Source organism: Drosophila obscura, unplaced genomic scaffold (genome assembly GCF_018151105.1).
Source record: "Drosophila obscura isolate BZ-5 IFL unplaced genomic scaffold, ASM1815110v1 contig_208, whole genome shotgun sequence".
Lineage (NCBI taxonomy): Eukaryota > Metazoa > Arthropoda > Insecta > Diptera > Drosophilidae > Drosophila > Drosophila obscura.
This window is the reverse complement of record NW_024542799.1, coordinates 3,261,678-3,281,520: the sequence shown is the minus strand read 5'-3', so window position 1 is coordinate 3,281,520 and position 19,843 is coordinate 3,261,678. Positions and strand designations below refer to the sequence as shown.

The window sequence follows — 19,843 nt, the reverse complement described above, 5'->3', positions numbered from 1 at the left end:
CTAGTCAGCCAATTCCATCGGCAGTTCCATCTATACTTTCTGGAGATAAGTCTCCGCTTAAACCTGAAGAAACACCAAAGCCATTTGACTTGAAAGACGATAAGATCCCAGTTAAACCCGAGGACAAACCCAAGTCTCCTCATGACTCAGTTAAGCCAAGTCCTTTGGTGTATTCAGACGATGAAAGTGACGAAGAATATGGTGTTCCCAGACCCCAAGAAAAGCCCGCTAGTCAGCCAATTCCATCGGCAGTTCCATCTATACTTTCTGGAGATAAGTCTCCGCTTAAACCTGAAGAAACACCAAAGCCATTTGACTTGAAAGACGATAAGATCCCAGTTAAACCCGAGGAAAAACCCAAGTCTCCTCTTGACTCAGTTAAGCCAAGTCCTTTGGTGTATTCAGACGATGAAAGTGATGAGGAATATGGTGTTCCCAGACCCCAAGAAAAGCCCGCTAGTCAGCCAATTCCATCGGCAGTTCCATCTATACTTTCTGGAGATAAGTCTCCGCTTAAACCTGAAGAAACACCAAAGCCATTTGACTTGAAAGACGATAAGATCCCAGTTAAACCCGAGGACAAACCCAAGTCTCCTCTTGACTCAGTTAAGCCAAGTCCTTTGGTGTATTCAGACGATGAAAGTGATGAGGAATATGGTGTTCCCAGACCCCAAGAAAAGCCCGCTAGTCAGCCAATTCCATTGGCAGTTCCATCTATCGTTGCTGGAGATAAGTCTACGCTTAAGGATATCCTCAAACAAGAAACAGTTGTTGAGTTCAAAACAGAAGAGTTTGCAAGTTCAACTAAAACAAATATTGCCACTGTGGTATCGAAGACTTCCGATTTTATAACAAGTTCTTTCACTGACGATAAACCTAAACTAATTGACTCGAAGGACGATAAACCTGTTGACTTGAAAGATGAAAAGGTGCCAGCTAAACCCGAAGACAAACCCAAGTCTCCTCTTGACTCAGTTAAGCCAAGTCCTTTGATGTATTCAGACGATGAAAGTGATGAGGAATATGGTGTTCCCAGACCCCAAGAAAAGCCCGCTAGTCAGCCAATTCCATCGGCAGTTCCATCTATACTTTCTGGAGATAAGTCTCCGCTTAAACCTGAAGAAACACCAAAGCCAGTTGACTTGAAAGACGATAAGATCCCAGCTAAACCCGAAGACAAACCCAAGTCTCCCCTTGACTCAGTTAAGCCAAGTCCTTTGGTGTATTCAGACGATGAAAGTGACGAGGAATATGGTGTTCCCAGACCCCAAGAAAAGCCCGCTAGTCAGCCAATTCCATCGGCAGTTCCTTCTATACTTTTTGGAGATAAGTCTCCACTTAAACCTGAAGAAAAACCAAAGCCATTTGACTTGAAAGACGATAAGATCCCAGCTAAACCCGAGGACAAACCCAAGTCTCCTCTTGACCCAGTTAAGCCAAGTCCTTTGATGTATTCAGACGATGAAATTGATGAGGAATATGGTGTTCCCAGACCCCAAGAAAAGCCCGCTAGTCAGCCAATTCCATTGGCAGTTCCATCTATACTTTCTGGAGAAAAGTCTCCGTTTAAACCTGAAGAAACATCAAAGCCAGTTGACTTGAAAGACGATAAGATCCCAGCTAAACCCGAGGAAAAACCCAAGTCTCCCCTTGACTCAGTTAAGCCAAGTCCTTCGGTGTATTCAGACGATGAAAGTGATGAGGAATATGGTGTTCCCAGACCCCAAGAAAAGCCCGATAGTCAGCCAATTCCATCGGCAGTTCCTTCTATACTTTCTGGAGATAAGTCTCCGCTTAAACCTGAAGAAACACCAAAGCCAGTTGACTTGAAAGACGATAAGATCCCAGCTAAACCCGAGGACAAACCCAAGTCTCCCCTTGACTCAGTTAAGCCAAGTCCTTCGGTGTATTCAGACGATGAAAGTGATGAGGAATATGGTGTTCCCAGACCCCAAGAAAAGCCCTCTAGTCAGCCAATTCCATCGGCAGTTCCTTCTATCGTTGCTGGAGATAAATCTCATCTTAAAGATATCCTCAAACAAGAAACAGTTGTTGAATTCAAGACAGAAGAGTTTGCAAGTTCAACTAAAACAAATATTGCCACTGTGGTATCGAAGACTTCCGATTTGATAACAAGTTCTTTCACTGACGATAAACCTAAACTAATTGACTTGAAGGACGATAAACCTGTTGACTTGAAAGACGAAAAGGTGCCAGCTAAACCCGAGGACAAACCCAAGTCTCCTCTTGACTCAGTTAAGCCAAGTCCTTCGGTGTATTCAGACGATGAAAGTGATGAGGAATATGTTGTTCCTAGACCCCAAGAAAAGCCCGCTAGTCAGCCAATTCCATCGGCAGTTCCTTCTATCGTTGCTGAAGATAAGTCTCCGCTTAAAGATATCCACAAACAAGAAACAGTTGTTGAATTCAAGACAGAAGAGTTTGCAAGTTCAACTAAAACAAATATTGCCACTGTGGTATCGAAGACTTCCGATTTGATAACAAGTTCTTTCACTGACGATAAACCTAAACTAATTGACTTGAAGGACGATAAACCTATTGACTTGAAAGACGAAAACGTGCCTGCTAAACCCGAGAAAAAACCCAAGTCTCCCCTTGACCCAGTTAAGCCAAGTCCTTTGGTGTATTCAGACGATGAAAGTGACGAGGAATATGGTGTTCCCAGACCCCAAGAAAAGCCCGCTAGTCAGCCAATTCCATCGGCAGTTCCATCTATACTTTCTGGAGATAAGTCTCCGCTTAAACCTGAAGAAAAACCAAAGCCAGTTGACTTGAAGGACGATAAGATCCCAGCTAAGCCCGAGGACAAACCCAAGTCTCCTCTTGACCCAGTTAAGCCAAGTCCTTTGGTGTATTCAGACGATGAAAGTGACGAGGAATATGGTGTTCCCAGACCCCAAGAAAAGCCCGCTAGTCAGCCAATTCCATCGGCAGTTCCATCTATACTTTCTGGAGATAAGTCTCCGCTTAAACCTGAAGAAACACCAAAGCCATTTGACTTGAAAGACGATAAGATCCCAGTTAAACGCGAGGACAAACCCAAGTCTCCTCTTGACTCAGTTATGCCAAGTCCTTCGGTGTATTCAGACGATGAAAGTGATGAGGAATATGGTGTTCCCAGACCCCAAGAAAAGCCTGCTAGTCAGCCAATTCCATCGGCAGTTCCTTCTATCGTTGCTGGAGATAGGTCTCCACTTAAACCTGAAGAAAAACCAAAGCCAGTTGACTTGAAGGACGATAAGATCCCAGCTAAGCCCGAGGACAAACCCAAGTCTCCTCTTGACCCAGTTAAGCCAAGTCCTTTGGTGTATTCAGACGATGAAAGTGATGAGGAATATGGTGCTCCCAGACCCCAAATAAAGCCCGCTAGTCAGCCAATTCCATCGGCAGTTCCATCTATACTTTCTGGAGATAAGTCTCCGCTTAAACCTGAAGAAACACCAAAGCCATTAGACTTGAAAGACGATAAGATCCCAGCAAAACCCGAGGACAAACCCAAGTCTCCTCTTGACTCAGTTAAGCCAAGTCCTTCGATGTATTCAGACGATGAAAGTGACGAGGAATATGGTGTTCCCAGACCCCAAGAAAAGCCCGCTAGTCAGCCAATTCCATCGGCAGTTCCTTCTATAGTTGCTGGAGATAAGTCTCCGCTTAAACCTGAAGAAAAACCAAAGCCAGTTGACTTGAAAGACGAAAGTCCCAGCTAAGCCGTGCTTGCCACTTTGTTATTCGACGATGAGTGTGGGATGGCCCGACCCCAATGCCCGCTGCAGCATTCCGGAGTTCCATCTATACTTTCTGGGTAAGTCTCCCTTAAACCTGAAGAAACACCAAAGCCATTAGACTTGAAAGACGATAAGATCCCAGCAAAACCCGAGGACAAACCCAAGTCTCCTCTTGACTCAGTTAAGCCAAGTCCTTCGATGTATTCAGACGATGAAAGTGATGAGGAATATGGTGTTCCCAGACCCCAAGAAAAGCCCTCTAGTCAGCCAATTCCATCGGCAGTTCCTTCTATCGTTGCTGGAGATAAATCTCATCTTAAAGATATCCTCAAACAAGAAACAGTTGTTGAATTCAAGACAGAAGAGTTTGCAAGTTCAACTAAAACAAATATTGCCACTGTGGTATCGAAGACTTCCGATTTGATAACAAGTTCTTTCACTGACGATAAACCTAAACTAATTGACTTGAAGGACGATAAACCTGTTGACTTGAAAGACGAAAAGGTGCCAGCTAAACCCGAGGACAAACCCAAGTCTCCTCTTGACTCAGTTAAGCCAAGTCCTTCGGTGTATTCAGACGATGAAAGTGATGAGGAATATGTTGTTCCTAGACCCCAAGAAAAGCCCGCTAGTCAGCCAATTCCATCGGCAGTTCCTTCTATCGTTGCTGAAGATAAGTCTCCGCTTAAAGATATCCACAAACAAGAAACAGTTGTTGAATTCAAGACAGAAGAGTTTGCAAGTTCAACTAAAACAAATATTGCCACTGTGGTATCGAAGACTTCCGATTTGATAACAAGTTCTTTCACTGACGATAAACCTAAACTAATTTACTTGAAGGACGATAAACCTATTGACTTGAAAGACGAAAAGGTGCCAGCTAAACCCGAGTCTCCTCTTGACTCAGTTAAGCCAAGTCCTTTGGTGTATTCAGACGATGAAAGTGATGAGGAATATGGTGTTCCCAGACCCCAAGAAAAGCCCGATAGTCAGCCAATTCCATCGGCAGTTCCTTCTATACTTTCTGGAGATAAGTCTCCGCTTAAACCTGAAGAAACACCAAAGCCAGTTGACTTGAAAGACGATAAGATCCCAGCAAAACCCGAGGACAAACCCAAGTCTCCTCTTGACTCAGTTAAGCCAAGTCCTTCGATGTATTCAGACGATGAAAGTGACGAGGAATATGGTGTTCCCAGACCCCAAGAAAAGCCCGCTAGTCAGCCAATTCCATCGGCAGTTCCTTCTATCGTTGCTGGAGATAAGTCTCCGCTTAAAGATATCCTCAAACAAGAATCAGTTGTTGAGTTCAAGACAGAAGAGTTTGCAAGTTCAACTAAAACAAATATTGCCACTGTAGTATCGCAAACTTCCGATTTTATAAGAAGTTCTTTCACTGACGATAAACCTAAACTAAGTGACTTGAAGGACGACAAACTTATTGATTTGAAAGACGAAAAGGTGAAAGCTAAACCCGAGGACAAACCCAAGTCTCCTCTTGACTCAGTTAAGCCAAGTCCTTTGATGTATTCAGACGATGAAAGTGATGAGGAATATGGTGTTCCCAGACCCCAAGAAAAGCCCGCTAGTCAGCCAATTCCATCGGCAGTTCCATCTATACTTTCTGGAGATAAGTCTCCGCTTAAACCTGAAGAAACACCAAAGCCAGTTGACTTGAAAGACTCATCCGCTACTCAGTCAGTTTCTGTACCTTTTCATTCCTTTGAAAGTTCGCACGAATCTCAATTAAAAGCTGTCGAAACGCCCAAACTTTCCAATGATGGTGACACAATGGTTACGTCATACTCCGATGAAAACAGATCCGTTCAGCAGATTGTGGAAGACACTTTGAGAGCAGGGGATGCTGAGGTACTAAAAATCGTAAACGAGACACTTAAGAGTGTTCAGGTACATCGGCACTTGGGTCATGTGAAGGATCAGTTCGAGTCAGAAGATGAGCGTTCGGTAGAGCAGATTGTAGAAGAAACATTGAAGAGTGCAAAGCTGGATTATGTAGGGCCTAGGGATGAAATGTTGTGCTCCAGTAAAGTTGAGGAGGCCGAACCCAAAGAAGTTCGGCCAGTAGCATATTTTGTGAACCTCGATGATGAGCAGAAATCGCCATTGCCCGCCAAGAAATCAGTTGGCAAAACGCTACAGAAAAAGGTAGCTAAGTCAGCAACTGCAAAGGGGATAGTAAGTGATACCACTGCAAAACCAACAGCACGGAGTTCTATCAGTAGGAGGACAGTGGGGGATAAAGAAAAACCAAAGTCCGATCTGAAAACTCAGTCCGCAACGCAACCCAAAAAGAAGAAGATAGTTAGCAAGCAAACCGTAACGCGGAAGACATCTGCCTCGGAAAAACCGAAGCTACCAGCCAAAACCGAGCCAAGAAGGTCGGTGACAAGCTCCGTTTCGACCACAAGTTCAGCCTCTGCCACAAGCCGTGTAATAAGTGAGATACATTTCGAGCGGTCTGCAAGTCCCGCATCCAGTTCCATATTCTACGAGAGCCACCCGCAAGGCGAGGGCAGTCGCTCCACCACGCCCAGGCCTAGGGTGAAAACAGATGTGACACGAATACCCTACAATGCCTCAATTCGATCTTTAAGCCCCCCGTCCAAGTCCACGATGACAGCGAAAGCTAGAGTAACAACTGCATCGTCAGTGAAACAGACAGCCACAAAACAAACTAAGACGACTACCACTCGATCCAGCAAAGACCTTGCAGGAAAGACTGTCAAAAAGATCGACAGCAGAATCGGCAGCCAAGGGCATGTGGAGACGAGGAGAATGATAACCCCGACACCCATTGCCACACACAGATATATGCAGCCCACTCTGTCCCACAGTATCCGATATGGGTTGAGTGGCGATGCCGAGGTCCAGCGGGTCTCTCCGCTTCCGCCGAAGTCCCCAGCACCGCCGAAATCACCAGCACCGCCTCAGACCAAAAGTATATACAGAACCCAGACAAGTATGACAAGTGCCTTGACAAAGTCCACATATTTGGAACGAAAGCAGAAGAAGTCGATTGTCGATAAGGTGCAGCCCAAAGAGCATTCGCAGATCAAGAGAGGTTCTCAGAGCGACAGCAAGGAAACGCTGAAGAGCACCGAACGCTTATACAAGAGACAGAACTCCAAAGAAAATAAGCTAACAAACGTGATAGGCTCCCAGAGCCAAGCAACCAAAAGCATGAAGACCCAATCAGCTAATGCGACCAAGACCATTGCCCACAGAACTTCCATACAAACCGACAACAGGCATGCGGCGGCCAGTCTTCAGAAGAAGGCTCCCCCAGCCACTATACAGCGCACCAAAGTTCCGATTAGCGCGTCGTCTTCCATGACAAGGACTGCAGCAGCAAAGCTGAGTGGCAGGAGTGATGAAACCGCGAAGAAACCTCAGATAGACGTTAAGAAAGCAGTCAGGCGTTCCACAGCCAGCAGCATGGCAGCCAGCAGCATGGCAGCCAGCAGCACGGCTGCTACCAGAACGGTGCAGAGCTCCATTGAGCCGAAGCTGCAGAAGAAGATGAAGGACAACATGAACGAATCCAATTCGACCAGTGGCAGTACCAGTGCCAGCGGCTCTTCGAACAGCACTCGACACAGCGTGCGCTCGGTAACGGTCAGCCAGAAGACCGACAAGGATTTGGCCAACCTAAAGCTGTCGGAGAAGAAAAGGGAACCGTCCACATCGTCATCGGCATCGGCATCGACTTCGACTGTGCGCGTGCACAGGGAACCGACAGCGACAACCGCCGCTGTTAGCACCGTGCTCGTTGATGACGACTGTGAGGTGATAACCATACGTTCCATTAAATCAAGCGATAGTACAAAAAGTTCTACCTCATCATCCTCCGGTAGCGGCAGCAACAGTCGCAAGGTGCTAACCAGCGAGGTTTTCACTAAGACCTTCGGCCCCGATCGGCCCCTAGAGGTTGTCTACCGACAGCCCGAGTTCGATGTAGAACACCACACCATCATGTCCGTGCGACCTCCCTCCACAAACGAGCAGCAGCGGTGCATTAACGAGTTTGATGTTAGCTTTATCGATACCACCGATTCCAGTCTTTCCGACTCCGTAGCACTGCCAATGTTCGCCCCTGGCGAACCGGAGCGCCTGCTGGCCGCCAGTCCCGGCTCTCCCAAGCCGACCCGTAGTCCCCTAGCCCTCGTCGAGGAGACGTTGCGCCGCCAGCAGCAGCACCAACACCTTCACCAGCCGCATCCGCAGACCCAGCAGCCCCATCACCACAGTGCAGTCGTGTCAGGGGCAGGACCAGGGCCTGGGGCAGGACTGGGACTAGGTGCCTCTTCCCTAGACCCTTCGCTGCAGCTGCATGTGGAGAGCGGCAGCATTGTGTTGGAGACTAAGGTGGAGAAGAGCAGCACATCCAAAGGTAAATATGGGAAGCTACTTGATGTTAGGCATAGAGCACTTTGAACTTTGATCTTATGAATAGCTTAGCTACGATACCCATCACACTCAGGGCTCAGATTCCAAATGCAACTTTTCTTATTGATATACCCGTACATACTGTTTATGAATTGCTTTCACTTAATCTAACTTTAACTTGTTCTCCACAAATAGCAAACACAAAAACCAAAATCCAATAACTAAATACAAATAAAATACCATAAGCCCACCACTAAACGAAAGGAAACAAAACAAAACAAAAAGAAAACGAAACCCAAACCCAAACCCAAACCTAATATTAAATCCAACAAAATGTCTAAGAAACTCCCAACTATATCCGTAACTGCCGATCATCACTCGTCGCATTCCGATGCATCCTCATCATCGTCATCCCGCGACTCCGACAGCAATGACATGGACTATGGCCGCAATGGGGCAGGCGGCGTAACCGATGTAGAAGACTTTGACAGCCAGGCAGAGGTGCTGAAGCCCAGTTCGCGACGTGGCTCCGCTAGTGCTGGACCCAAGCCCAAACAGCAAAAGGCCAACCCATTCGACAACGATGTGACAGATGTGGAGGACTATGACACCGAATCGGAGGACGAGGAGAAGAGCGTCGCCTATCCAGAACTAAAACTGTCGCTGCGGGAGTTCTTGCAGCAGGGCCTACAGAACCAGGAGGCCCTCGACCAGGATGGCAAGGAGAGATGCGAAATAAGAGACGGGGACTTCCTGCAAGCACAAAACCTCAATGGCCTGGCCGACTATCTGACCGACTGCGAAGATTATGAAACCGACTCTGAGGTGGACTACGGCTGCGAGAAGTCCGTTTGTGTGGATCTGGACCATGCCGTGGGCGATCTGGGACGCGTCAATATAGCCGATGGCGAGAAGAACCAGGACGACTCCGATGAGTACGAAGATGTGTCCGTGATCAGCGACATTAGTGACTTGGCCACGGCCATGTCCGACTGCACAGGCATCGGTGTTCGCGGCATGTCCGAGGACGAGGTGCTTGAGGTATCTGACAGCGGCAACGAGGAGGTTTGCCAGATCGCCTGCTCGGGCAGTGAGTCCGACTCGGAGCAAGGGGCAGCCGGAGGTCAGAGTGTAAGTGAAAGCAGCTATCCCATCGATGTGGCCTTCTTCAGCGTCACTGGACAGCCCCGTCGCAACTCCAAATCCACATTGCCCATGCCTGGGCAGCATCACTTTCTCCAACCGGCGGCCGTGCACGAGGAGGTGCTCACCGACGTTGAGGGCATCGATGACTCGGCAGCGGAGGACAGCTTTGACAATGAGGAGGACGACGAGCAGCCCATTCCACGTGCCGTCATCCTGGCTGCTGGCGACGATGGCACCTGTCTGACCGACATTGAGGACATGTGGTGCGAGGACTCGTCGCTAGCCAGCACTGTGCCGGAAGCCATAGCAGTGTCGTCGGAGGCTTTGCCGTTGCCGCATCGCGAGGTTGTGCAGCTGAAGGAGGACAAGAACGGAGACACCATCACAAATGTCATGCCCATGGACAGCAACTACGAGTTTGGCATCTACAACCACCTAAAAGATGCCGTCCACACGGACTCCGAGGACTACTCGTGCGCCGAAGACTGGAGTCTGAGTCACTCAGTCGCTGAAGAGGCTGCGGTGGCCGGGCCAGGTCTGATCGAGAATGAGGTCATCGTGTCCAATGAGCTGATGAAGCAGCAGCAGAACAAACGCCTGGAGGTCCACTCAAACGCCGAGTCCGTAACCGATGTGGAGGAAATATTCGTAGACGGGACGAACCGTCGCAAGAAGTTGAAGACACGCACTCTGAGCAAAGGCAAGAACAAACTGCTGGATGTGGCCAAGGCCAAGGAGGAGGGCGTCACCGATTGCGAGGACATGGACCTGAGTGAGTGCGACCTGCCCCCTGGAGTAAGGAGCGTGGAGCAACTGAAGCACCAGGCCAAGGGTTCGAACCACTCAAACAAGCTCACCGATACCGAGGACATATCCACCGACGATGTGTCCGATATCTCCGATAGTTCCGATCCACCACCACCCCCAGCGTGCAACAAGAGCAAGCAGCCGCTCCACATGCGCCTGCTCAAGGGGGATGTGGTGAGCCAGCAGAATACGGACACCGAAGACGTTCAGCTGCCGTCGGAGGCCGAAGACGGGCTCGAGGAGCCGCCAGTCATCCTAGTGGCGAACAGCGACAGCAAGGAGCTGAACGACATGCTGAATGAGAGCTACACCGTGGTGCACGAGAAGAGTGGCCGCAGCTTCAACAGCGAGTCCGAGAAGCTGCACATAAAAGGCATTATTCGTGATGCCCATACTGACGTTGAGTATGTGGAGTCCGACGAATCAGCCGCCAGAGGAGGCAACTAGTGTCTTCTCCGTGCCGCCCTGGTCCGCTCCGATACGGTGCCAGCTGTTGATAAAAAGGCATCTCAACAATAGTTCATAAGTGCTCATTGATACGACAGTCCTACTGACTTAACCCAACACATACACTCAAACTCAAGCATTTTGTAAGTAAAGCCAACAACAAATACCAAGCATTTTCATTCAAGTTATCGCCACGCCACACTCAAGCAAAAGCAGCAAAAAGCCTGATCCCAACTCGCATTGCCACCATCCCTTTGCCCCGTGTCTGTGCCCCGTGTCATACTAACCGTTACTACATACTAACCAACCAAAGTTCAACTAACATTGACAATACACTGTTCTTCCTAGTGGTACTCGTACTAACGCTAACAGAAACGTTCTTTGGAATCCGTTTTTGTTTTGCCTTATGAACTTGCCTTATCAGTTGTGTGTGTAATTCATTCCATTATCATTTCGTTTGTAGCGTAAATTAATGTAGCCCTTAGGTCACTTTTGTGTTTCCTATCCCCACAATCAGTTGAATGTATCTAATCGTTGTCCTGTCTGTTGCAGAAACCCTTCAGGAAAAATTAGTCGACACATCCATTCTGGATACCGAAACGATCTCACAGGAAATCGGTAAGTAATCCCCAACTATACTATGTATGTAAATATAGAAAATACTCGTATTTGTGTTGTTTGCAAACATTCCATAATGCTTCATTGAGTAATTAAATCTTATTAGTTTACAAAATGCAATTAAAGCTCATTGAGACAACCAATTGACCAGATTCGACTCAATGCTAAAGATCTCACGTTTCACTTCACCAATCCACCAATCACCGCCATCTCGTATAGCTCGTATATCTCGTTTATCGTATCTGGTATCTGCTATCACACCACGCTAACCTTAAACCGCACTTACTCTACTCACCATCGATGCACCACTCGCTTCTCATGCTCTTCATGATTTCCCAGCTTGCTTTTCCGATCTCATTCGATCTGTAACTCTATCTGTCCAATTTCTACCTATCTACCAATGAATCTGTGAAATTGTCTTGCAGGTGATGTTAAAGTTGGTGGTGGTGAAGGTGGCCGTGGAGGTGATGGTGATGATGATGGTGCAGATCTTGTGGCACGCATTCGCGAGGAAGCCACTATCCTGGTGGATAGTGTGCTCGAAGAGAGCGTTGAGATCATTGAGAGCCAAGGCATTGACCAGCAGCACCAGGCCAATGGCCACGAGTTCGTTAAGCAGGAATACAACTCGGAGAGTGATAACTATGCCATCACATGCGACGACATTGACGGCGTTGATGTCATCAAATCGCCCACAATCGAGTCCATGTCGGGCAAGTCATTCGATGATAACATGAGCTTCACCGACGAGCACATACACTTACCCTTGCATGTCCAAAACATAGCCGCCACGACCACAGTAACCACTCAATACCAACAGCAACAGGCGCAGTCGCACTCCCAAGCTGCTGCCACAACCTCATCAACGGCAAAAGGTAAAATACATACTATCCCGTGTAGAGTCTTAGAGCTTTGCGCTAGTCATACGATAGAATACTAGAAGATAGGATCGTTGCTGGCACTAGGCGAACTACTACTATAACCCATTCTGTTGCTTAGACCGTTGGCTATAACCGTTCTCCCGTATTGTTTGCTCCCATTCCCGTTGCCATGTGTCATGTACCAGAAACCGTACCCGAACCCGAAACAATGCCAGTAACAGAACCAGTACCAGTACCAGTACCTGTAGTGTCTAGTCAAGATCAAACCGAAGACGAATCAGAGGCGCGTGCGAGACGCATCGAGCGCAAGATTGAGAAGCTATCCACTGACATGGACGATGTGAGTGCGAAGTTCGATGAGGCTTTCGAGTCGGCTGTGCCCGAGGATGAGATCAGTGCACTTCAGGGCGATTTTTCCAAGCTCAGCTGGGACGACAGCGTGTCGCCTACGACCAACACAATGGCCGATATGGCCCAGAACCAGATAACCCCCGACAATGACATTCAAGAGCTGACCGCAGGTATCATAAGCAAATGCGAATAACCAATGCTTTCATAATGTACATACATACAGTATTTAGTATAGTATCGTATTGCTGATCCATTGCTGATGCGTATAGAGCGTACAGACAGCATACCTCTAGAATCTAGATGCTTATGCGTGTGTGAAGTGGTGTCGAAGTGGCGGCCAATAATGACTTTTTGTTCAAGTTGAGCTCTAATTGCATTTATCCTATTCCTATTCAGTTGTTGGTTTAGTTTGTACTCATGTTAACTCACATGGAAATATGCATGTCGAATCACCTATCATCCTCACTCTTACTCTACTTCCATCTCTATGAACCTATCTCAATCTATCTATCATTCTATCTACTCGTATCTTATGCTAACCAATCAACATATACATATACTCCTACTCGTACTCGTACTCGAATGCATTAACCTCTGTTAATTCACCCTGTTCTGTTTACTGTTTCCTGTTTCCTATTTCCTATCCTCTATAATCTTAATCGATTGTGTTTACTCTTTCTCATCTTTTGTTCTCGACTTTCACAACACTTTTAAAACTGCTTTTGTTTTCACACCTATTGTTTTGTAGAAACAGGCGGCGATTTACCAATCTCAAGTGATACCACTCCCGTACCACTGTCGGCCGTTGTGGCAGCCACAGTCGCCACAGACAAAGAAATACCAGATGAGCCGGCGGTAGAATCCACTACCACCAGCCACGACACACCCACACCAAAGCCACGAGTACTCAAAGCCAGCTCCCCCGTTTCCGAAGTCCCCGGCACCGATATCGACAGCACCACCACCACGATCCCCAGCCATGTGCAAAAGCCCGACATACCGATCGATATAAGTTTTGATGCCGCCGCACCAGTCCCAAAGCCACGCGCTCCCATCAAGCATACGGAACCATCCGAGAATCTGGCCGCCTTGGCCGAACAGTCCGACAGCATTAGCCTGCGAAGCTTTGAGTTTACGGAAGACCTCTCCAAGACGGACGAGCCCTCCACAGAGCTGTCCATCCGATCCCAGCTGCGTGATGTGGTCACAACCACAACCGCCACCACCACAGCCTCGGAGGATCACACGGAGAGCTTCGAGCCGACGAGCGAGATATCCGTAGACGATGCTGACACTGAGAAGTCGGAGGCTGCCGAGAAGACCACCAGCTTTTATATCGGCGAATCGAGCCGGAATGTCATCACCAAGACCACAGCGAAGTCAGCCGGTAACACACCCCAGGATGAAGAGGCCGCTACGGACATTGGCATCGACGCCAAGGACATATCGCTGATGAAGGAGGTGTCCGTGGACTCGGACGAGACCAATGACGTGTTTAAGGAGTACGTGACGATGAAACGTGACGATGCTGAGGCCGTGGATAGCAAGATAGTCAGGCAGGGTTCCGAGACCCGAAATGATATCTTAGAGTTTGAGAATGCCGACAAGGAGAAGGCTGGTGAGCCAATTCTCACCAAGGTAACAACGGAGGAGAGCCTAACCACGTCCACCGGCTCCAGTGGTCGGGCAATCATAGAGGTAGCGCCTTCGAGCAGCGAAGACCCCGATGAGTCCGGCAAGGAAATTCCCGAAATAGTTAACACAATATCCTCCACAGAACGGTTTGAACTGCCACTGGAGAAGAGTGAGTGGGAGATATCTGAGAAGGAAATCCCCAGTGCGGGCAAGCCTAAGGTGGTGCACTCGCCGCAGCAACAGCAAGCCACCACCGGAACAGACATCGTTGAGGAATCGCTGGCCAGTGAAGCCAGTCTCGAACCCCAGGACTCTCTAGATTCAGCCAAGACTGATCAAAGAGACGGAAAATTTAACGAAGAATCCCCAGCCGGTTTCGAGTTCGAGACAATGCCCCACGCTTTTGCCACCGGTGCTGAGAGCGGAGATATATCGTCCTTCATCGGCATACCTGACATGCAAACGTCAACATTGGACAGTACCCAGCCCCCAGAGGGCCTATTCGATACCACAATCAGGGAGACCCTGAATAAGCAGGCGGCCATGGCGCACTATGCTCAAGACGTGTTCGGACGCGTGGAGAGGCGTGATGATCACGGATCCCTGGGGTTCGTATCCACTGGCACCGCCGAAGAACTAAGCTCGATGGAGGAGCATATGGCGAAAGAAGAGCAGGCCTCTCTTGGCTTTATATCTACGGAGACGGCAGAGGACTTTAGCTCCATGGAGGACTACTACACGGAAAAGTTAACCACTGCCAGCTTGGTGGCAGAGGAAATTGCTGCCGACAAGTCCATCACCACCAGCAGCTTCGAAGAGGTGACATCGGACCAGTCCATTCGGCCGGTCGATGTGGTGGTTCATCGGCTGAAGACCGAATCATCGCCGGACTCGACCAACCGCTGGTCCATACCCGACGTAGACAATTCCAGCTCCAGCGAGAGCTACCACAAGAGCTTCGACAAAACCCAGAGTCGACCCCTGTCCTCTGACATGGACATCCTACTGACGGCCACCGGCACTGGCACCGGCACCTCCAGCGAATACCAGACTGCTCGCGATTCCACCTGTCGCGAGGGCACCGAGTACGTGAGTGCACTCAGCACTCTGAACAGCAGCAGTGGTCAGACAATTAGCTCGCACGAGAGCATGCGCAGCTTCGACTCGCAGTCGGAGACTTCGGCCAATCTGGCCAGTATCGATGTGTCCGAGCTGTCGGAGACATTGGTGGCCTCCTCAGCGGAGGCAGATCCCTTTGATTCGGAGGAAATGAGTCGCCTGCGTGACCTGCAAGCCGATGATGATGACAGCGATGAGAGCGTAGAACTGCCAGGCTCCTCGTATCCGACTAACGAGCAGCAGAGCTTGATGAAGCGATCCCAGGAAATGATTTTCAAGCCCAAAACAGAGGCGGATGAACAGCCTGCCATCGAGTCAATCCAAATCGAAGAGTATCCCAAGCCCAAAGAGGCCGAACGCACCTGGGGCCTGGCCTATCCAATGGAGGACAGCAAGGCCGATAGTCCCCATGAGAGCGAGAGGGCCGAGGACATATTGATGTATCACGGTGACCCCAGGCGATCCATTGACGACTCCAAGCTGGCCTCAAGCCTGGACGAGGGCAGCATTCTGTCGGTCAGCATGTCCAGTACCTCCAACATCGACACCGTTGTGGAGAACTTTGATGACATTATCGGATCGGCAGGCTCGTCGTCGCTCACCGGCATCGAGGGCTTCCAATATGGACACGACGAACCAATGCCCTCTGCCTCCGTGCCGGAGGATGCCACATTCATGCTGGAGATGGAGAGCAAAGAGCATTCTCCGCAGGACTCGAATGCCAGTACGCCACCGGGCGGAGAGTCGAAGAGACGTGGCCACAAGCGCAACGAGAGTATCTCCGGAGATGCCTTGAAGAACCTGGAGAAGGAGGTGGCTTTGCTGGGCGAGGGCAAAGAGTCGGAGAGTGAATCGGACACAGATCCCTACGAGTCCGAGTATGCGCGCCAATTCCGCTCGCCCAAGGAGCGCAAGAGCAAGAAAAAGAAGCAGGCAGCTGCCGAGATGGATCACAGTGCGGAGCTGGAGAAGCGTCCGTTCACCCCGTCCCAGCTGGTGGCAGAGATCATAGTGGAAGACGCGACTGAGGAGTTGGAGGCGGAGGCAGCCATGATTGAGGAGCGTCGTCCCTCACAGAACATGCAGGACTACTCGAAAATACCCGATATCATGGTAACGGAGGACGTTAAGTCGCCGATTTTGGAAGAGGAGGCGGACGACTTCCCCGAGAAGTCCTTGTATAAAGTACGCACCGAGGAGGAGCTGCATAAGGCAAGCGATACCTCTGTGTACGAAAAGGCCAAAGCCGAAGAGAAGGAGCAGGACTTCCAGAGACGGGTCCAGGAACAGTACAGACAGAAACTGGAGGAGCTGAAGCGTGCCGAGGTCGGTGCGGAGTATGATGATCGCAAAGCCCCCGATTCGCCAGACTCCTTTGAAATGGTCGAGCAGCCGGACATATCGGACGAGTTCGTCATTATTGAGGAGGTGGCCAAGGAGGCCAACGAAGTGGATCTCGGCGGCAAGAGCATCAAGATAGCTCCGATCAAGTACGAGCAGAAGCACGACTCTGACGTTGAGAAGATCATCACCAAGTCGGCCCCAGCGGACCCCAAGCTGGGATCCCAGCTGTACAAGGATGATCTCAACTTTGAGTTCGAGGAGAGTCCGCCCACGGGCGCCAGCAGTAGCAGCGATCAGCAGGAGGAGAGCGACTCCAGCGATACGGCGGCAGCCAACAAGCGGTGGGTGGAGATGCAGCTGACGGACAACCAGCTGCGATATCCCTACGACCTAACTGGCGGCGTGCTGGAGGATATTAAGGAGGAGGATGGGGAGTTTGAGGTCGGCAGTAGTCGCATCAGCAGCTTCAAGGACTCATTCTCGAGCACACCCGAATACGATGTGATGGCCGCGCGACGGTACCACTCCCGCGGCGAGCACGACGATGTGTCCATGAGCAGTCTGCAGGAGTTCGAGTCCCTGGAGCAGGCCATTTCGTTGGAGAACCGCAACCGCACCCACCAGGGCTCCACGGACTCGAGCAACGGCAGCTTCACACGTCGCTACGTGGTCCGACACAGTGGAAGTGGAACTGCGCCCGGCGACGATGTGTCCATATCCAGTCTAAAGGAGTTCGAGGGTCTGGAGAATGCCTGCATTGAAGCCCATCTCATTGAGATCAAGGCCAGGGAGGAGGCGGCGCTGCTCTCACGGTCCGATGAATCGAACAAATCGAATGGCAGCGACAAAGGAGCCGCTGGCAACATGGTGGTAACCAAGGTGACCCGCACAGTTACCCGCACCGAAGTGGTGCCCTCGGGCCAAGCGGAAAACATTGAAGCCCTGCTCAAACAGAAGCTGGAGCGAGAGGAGGGTGACAGTAAGCCGGGATCGGCATCGGTAAAGATGGCCGACCTTACCGGCACTGAACTGGAGACCAAGTCGAAGATCGATAGTCAAGACTCCGAAAAGGACAGCATCGATAGCATGGAGATCAGCAAGAGCCACGACATGATGACGAGCAGCATTGAGAGCTTTGACATCTCAAAGGATGCCACCACGCGATCCGACATTGATTCCCTGGAGATTGATAAACGCCACTCGCGCCAGGAGAGCATCGAGTCGTTCGGTGACGAGCAGCTCGATCTGATGACCAAGTTTGTCAGCGGCGGAGGAGTCACACTGGGAGATGGTTTGACGACCACCACCACAACCACCACTACCAGCACTGATGCCGATGGGCATGAGCACACTGTGACGCGGGTGATAACCACAACGACTGTAGGTGGCGGGGTCCAGGAACTGCCTCTGGATGAGAGCGGCATGTCGAAGGACGTGTCCATAGACTCCCTGAACCTCTGCGTGGAGCAGACGACCAGCTCGGCTGGCACCACGGCGACGTATCAGACCAGCGCAGGTAACTCGCAAATGTCCGGCAGCATCACAAGCTGTGCCTCCAGCACGCTCATGGAGGACTCGTTCCCTGGTGTGGGTGCCATGTCGTCGTCGCAAATGTCTGCTAGTTTCTGGTCGCACGACGAGTCCACGGTGGTCGAGGATGAGGGCGACCAAGTGAAGAAGCAGCAGCAAGGCCAGTAAGGCCAGTGGCGCAGGATGGGAGAGAGAGATTACTCGTACATACCTAGACGTATATGAAAATGGGGCTTGAACAGAGACATAGAATATTTGGCTAGGTAAGCATCCCGAGGCCAGGCTTCGCGGCTTTATGTTCTTTGATTTCTTTTTGTTTGTGTCTTTACTTGGTCTTCGATATAGAAGCAGAGCTCAACTTTGAAAGATAAAAGTAATACTCGCCGCCCCGCCCCTTGCCAGCATTCGTGATATTAAACAATTTTCTTCTCCTTCTAATCTTACAGACAAGGCGCACTTCTAGGGGAAACACAAACCGATGAAGTACTCTCTGGAAGGGCTGCAGTAGCATCTGAACATCACCGATTTCAAATCGAAAACCGAAAAGCGTACAGCATAATAATTAACTAGACAATTTGACATTTTCCATCTACATACACACACATTTTTAATGATATTGAGCTGCATACCCGAGTTTTTAAATGCAAATATATATATTTTATATATTTATAAAAACTATAAAATCGCAAACATGAATATGGCACTAGCTGTTCAACGCATTTTCTTATTGGCTTTAATGTTTAAAAATTAAATAAAAGCGAATGCTTTATGCTGCAGCGTCGTAATGGAATACACCTTTGCTTTTAATTTGATGTAGTTATTATCTATGTATATGTACGAAGGATATTATTAAATGAATCGCTTATTATTGTAGTTTAATTTAAGCAATTATACAAGAGCATGTGTAAACGGGGACGTAATGAAATAGTAGTCAAAGCCTGGAAAGTGAAATGCTTTTAAAGTCTCATTTTTTTACAAGAACCAAGCAAATTTACGCTTGCATATTTTAACTTGACATATACATAAATATACAATTTGAGAAACCATACATAGATCAAATTTAAACCACATGTACGAACAATATAGTATGGCGATTATTCACTTGAACCTACCACTCAAAACAGCCCAGGACGTGTATCGCTAATTTTCGTAATGCACATCTTGCGTGTATTCGTCAAAATACCTACTTATTGAAAGGATTTAAACGTTTTAACATCACCACTGTAATGGGATATAAATAAAATAATATTTGTGTTAAAAACATACAAGAAATATTACCAAAAAAAGAACATTATTGTATTGTAAACCACACGCGTACGAATAACCAAATAAAATGCTTAATAAAAATCGCTGTGTCTTTTTAATATTATTTATTCTTTTAACAAATTAGAGAATATCATTAGTTTTCCATGCTTTCATTTCGATCGCGGCACATCGATCGGACGGGAAACGGCATTAAAAGCAAGTCAAATAAATTAAAGAACCATGGAATACTTTTGGGGGTTGGTTTTATTTAAAACGAGAAGGAACGTGTGAGTCGCTTCTGGGGACGCGACTCTACCTATACCCGTACCACTAACCATACAGTATATAGATGTGTCCGTTTCTTACAACGAAGTTTTAGATTAGCGGTAGGGTATTTTGGCTATGTGATCTTTGATTCTGACTTGGAGCATTCAGAGTACTCACTTCTCGGTGTGCCAGCAGCAGTCGGCACTCAACTCTATAACGTAAAAAAAAACGGAAGCGAAAAAACCCTTGAAAACGCGTAATTTTCGTTTGAATTGTTCAATTTGTAAGCAATAACAAAGCTAC

The 19,843-nt window shown here is 48.8% G+C and overlaps 2 protein-coding genes across 22 annotated transcripts in view; both read left to right on the top strand.

The window, feature by feature from the left end:
* Positions 1 to 19,365, top strand: part of LOC111073119 (ankyrin-3) — a 68,436-nt gene extending 49,071 nt beyond the window's left edge. For 12 of the 20 annotated variants that reach the window (XM_041594029.1, XM_041594028.1, XM_041594027.1 and 9 more), the window contains 5 exons: positions 11,103 to 11,168; positions 11,594 to 12,043; positions 12,235 to 12,570; positions 13,149 to 18,291; positions 18,475 to 19,365. In XM_041594029.1, the coding sequence (XP_041449963.1) occupies positions 11,103 to 11,168; positions 11,594 to 12,043; positions 12,235 to 12,570; positions 13,149 to 18,196 (5,900 nt within the window). In that variant the 3' untranslated portion in view covers positions 18,197 to 18,291; positions 18,475 to 19,365. Of the gene's footprint in view, positions 1 to 11,102; positions 11,169 to 11,593; positions 12,044 to 12,234; positions 12,571 to 13,148; positions 18,292 to 18,373; positions 18,402 to 18,474 lie in introns of all 20 variants that reach the window. The other 8 variants (XM_041594031.1, XM_041594042.1, XM_041594043.1 and 5 more) reach the window with 4 other exon arrangements.
* On the top strand, positions 8,382 to 13,234 carry LOC111074745. 2 transcript variants are annotated; one of them, XM_022367660.2, is made up of 3 exons: positions 8,382 to 10,693; positions 11,103 to 11,168; positions 13,149 to 13,234. In XM_022367660.2, exon 1 carries the CDS (start codon positions 8,484 to 8,486, stop codon positions 10,548 to 10,550), a length of 2,067 nt encoding a protein of 688 aa, XP_022223352.2. In that variant the 5' UTR covers positions 8,382 to 8,483; the 3' UTR covers positions 10,551 to 10,693; positions 11,103 to 11,168; positions 13,149 to 13,234. The 2 variants fall into 2 exon arrangements, with proteins under 2 accessions (XP_022223352.2, XP_022223351.2); XM_022367659.2 differs by lacking the exon at positions 13,149 to 13,234 and adding an exon at positions 11,594 to 11,620.
* Positions 19,366 to 19,843: the final 478 nt, after the last annotated feature.

Bases quoted from the DNA above. Each gene is read 5' to 3' on its own strand.
- LOC111074745 (XM_022367660.2), top strand. From the start codon at position 8,484: ATGTCTAAGAAACTCCCAACTATATCCGTAACTGCCGATCATCACTCG.